General features: G+C 48.3%; 1 protein-coding gene across 1 annotated transcript; it reads right to left on the reverse strand.

Annotated features, from left to right (window-relative positions):
• Positions 1-401: 401 nt before the first annotated feature.
• LOC123395348 (probable calcium-binding protein CML36) lies at positions 402-1,326 on the reverse strand. The gene has a single exon (XM_045090343.1). It carries the CDS (start codon positions 1,165-1,167, stop codon positions 616-618), a length of 552 nt encoding a protein of 183 aa, XP_044946278.1. The 5' UTR covers positions 1,168-1,326; the 3' UTR covers positions 402-615.
• Between the last annotated feature and the right edge of the window lie 2,125 nt (positions 1,327-3,451).

Consider the following 3,451-nt stretch of genomic DNA (forward strand, 5'->3'; position numbering starts at 1 on the left):
ACACATTTACTTTATTAAAATGCATGGACACTTTTTATAACTAGAAATACATTTCCTAAAAGCATTAACACTTTATATATTACCTGAATATCTTGTAATTTCCAAAATAAAAAACAACTAACAGATGGAAAATGGGCTCCACTAACGTAGATAAATTATGCTAGTGATGATGAATAGAAAATAATTTTACCTCGTGAAGTCCCCTCGTTCGAATCCAAGCCTAACCATTTTTTGTTTATTATAGTTGTGTACTGACACATGGGACCCGATATCAATGAGACATACTCTTTGTGTTAGTCTATCCAGCGCTGCAAGTGGGCCCTGAGCCAAGCTGGCATGTTTAGTCAGCAATATATACGTATCTAGACATGATTTTAACTGTATTTGAACATATTGCCAAATTTTGAAACCAATTCGGTATATTTTTTAAGTTCAAGCATCAAAGTGGACATCCATCCATGACAAGTTTGGGCATCATTGGTGTTATTACCTCAAAAAAAAACTATACAGCCACATCGAAAATCAAGAACAAAACCTAATTTACTCACTAATGATGAACGAACAACGGTAGCTAGTCTGCTAATAATTTAGATAGGGACCCGTATCATCAGTAATTCACAGGGCAAGCATCATCATGCGCGTAAATTCGTCGAAGCAGACGAAGCCGTCGCCGTCGCTGTCGACGCCGCCGATCATGCGGCGGCAGTCCTCGACGGAACACCGCTCGTCGCCGAGGGTGGCCAACACGGCACGGAGCTCCTCGGCGGAGATCCTCCCGTCCCCGTCAGCGTCAAAGACCGCAAATGTGTCCCTCAGCTCGCCCTCGTCAGCGGCCTCGCCGTCCTCGACCCCATCAAGCGCGAGGCCGGCCTCCGCCTCGGCGAGCATCACGGCCAGCTCCTCCTCCGTCGACACGACTGTACGCAACGCGACCTCCAGCTCCAGCCGCGTCACTGCGACCATGGCCGGTTTCTTGGTCGTCCCGCAGCCGGACGGTGCCGCCGTCCCCGAAGACGACGGCGGGACGGAACTCGGCGTTGTGACGGACTGCTCATCTGATGCCGACGACGACGCGGTGGAGGCGAAGGAACCGCTGTTGCCGCTCCTTTTGGATCTCTTCTTCCCCTTGTTCTCCTTCTTGGAAGTGGAGGAACCGAAGAACTTCATGGCTGTCCTAGGCTCGTACGTACCTTGCGAAAGAGTGGACCGGGAGGAAGGAGAGAGGACGACGGGGATGGTGGCGGAACTGCGGAAGAGCAGACGGCCGGGCGAGAATTATAAGGATCATCGCAGACGCGAAGGAGGTGAGCTTCGAGGAAGCTTCGTGCGGGAAAAACGTACTGGTTCGCCCGGACCTACCTTTCCTGCGATTTATTCGCCTCCTCCGATTTGAAGGCATCTTTCATTCGCTTGCATGAAACGTTGTTTACCAATTGAGTCTAAATTTTGACAGTGTCATGAAGGTGAGAGGTGGACAAATCATGGAGGGTTTAGTTAAATTTAGCCGGCCTTCTTGGTCGAAAATGACCAAATGCATATCATGCAAACTCTCTTCGCTACTTATTCAGTGTAGATTTTCTTTTATTTTGATTATCCAATCTTACGATAAAAAATAAAAACTTCCATGTCTTCATTCTATAGCAAGTGGCAAATAGGGCTTTAATGTCGATGTCACCACCCGTTGATCGGCACAGACTGACTTATGGCCACTCTAAGGCTTTTCCAACCTATAGTTGTAGCTTTGAGCTTTGCTTAAATCAAGTGTTGGTGGTCTAGTTGGTTGATGAACACGTCACTTCCCTTGGCGCCGGGTGTTGCGGTTGTCATTGTCGTACTCAACCATCGCCAATTCTATGGGTTGACGTCAAACCATGCAATGACATGAGAAGGTGTTGTCACCTCACTAGATCTATCAAGGGGGGTCAATGCACATTCATTGTTGATTGCCTCTATGCTAGATCTAGTGTGAGTGACCCTAGCCTATTCTCATAGATTGAAGATCTGCAGTAGTCGTCTTTGTATGGGTGTTCGTTAGCGAGAGGATGGTGAGAGGATGGCGTGCTAGTTGTGGGGGGAGCGGTTGTGCAGTAGCGAGGCTCGCCAACTATGCATATGTGGTGCCACTCGGTGTAAGACGGGTGTTGGCTTCTCAACCTTCAGAGCGGTAGCTCTCGCCGATGGGCGTTTTGGCACCCTAACAGTTGGTACTCGTTTGTTCTGTCAACTATGAGGATGGTGATTTGAATTTTGTATGGTGTTGGAGTTGTCGTCATGACCGATCCTACTTAGATATTGTGTCGCCTATAGCAACGCCCCTCCTCCCAAGTCTACCTTGCCTCCTAGGGGCCCCTGATTTGGTGACCAGTGCTTGGATTGGTTGCTCTATCGACCTCACCCATTGTTGTCTCAGCTTTTTCTACAAAGGTAATATATTAATATCGCAAAGATATCAATTACACCCGGCTTATGTACCAACAAGATTTCAAAATACATCGAGGATACACATAGTCAAAAAAGAGAATAAAAAGAATAGAAAAAAGTCCCATCATGGTCAAAAAAGAAAATAAAAGGAACGACTCCGAGAAGGTAACAATGCACAAGCGTTATCGCTGTCCGATGGAAGATCTTGCATTTTCACCCCGAAGTAAGTACTAGTTCACCCAAAACAATGCTTTTAACAAGGCCAAGCCCAGGTACAACCAATAAATGCCAGACTTTGGATTTTTCAAAGTGGGGATCAAGCCTCAGTACTCGAGGAGCACCACCAACAATGCAGCCCTCCAGTGTTGCCGCTCCGGCTTGCCGAAACCGCTGTTACAAGTCACCATACACCTGACACACAATCTTTATTGCATCCAATACACCCCTTCACTAGAGCTTCAAGACATCTAATCGCAGCTGCTATAAGTTTCCCCACCTCTATCAATGCCTTGAAAATCTTGATTTAGACATGTTCCATGACACCGATATGAAAGTGAAGCATCGTGCCGCTCCCTCTTAAGGCCATGTTGGCAGATAATAAGAGCGCACATGACCGGAGCCTTTCGATCTAGATATTCAAGGGCGACATACGTCAATCCTTTTATATCTTACACAGCGAAGACCGGAACTTGTAAGTGGCCACATCCAAGATGTCAACATCCGGCGAAGAGATGACTTGGCAAAAGAAAAGTGTTAGGGCCAAGAACTGCCAGAACCTAATCACGGCAAGCCATCGCCAATGGGAGCTCCTCCTCGGCCCAGCCCACCACCGGACGGGCACTCGCTTGAGCACCAACTGGTCCTTGCTGCCTGAACACCAACCGACTGCCACTGGCACAGGCCGAAGCACCTGACACGCCACCACCGCCGAGAGGCAGGGTAGCCACCACCGGCCTTTGTCGTCGCAGTCCCTGCCGCTCAGAGGCCAGATCGGACAGACGCCAGATCTGGATGACAGCTAGATCATGGC

This window comes from Hordeum vulgare, chromosome 5H, assembly GCF_904849725.1.
Source record: "Hordeum vulgare subsp. vulgare chromosome 5H, MorexV3_pseudomolecules_assembly, whole genome shotgun sequence".
Taxonomy (NCBI): Eukaryota; Viridiplantae; Streptophyta; class Magnoliopsida; order Poales; family Poaceae; genus Hordeum; species Hordeum vulgare.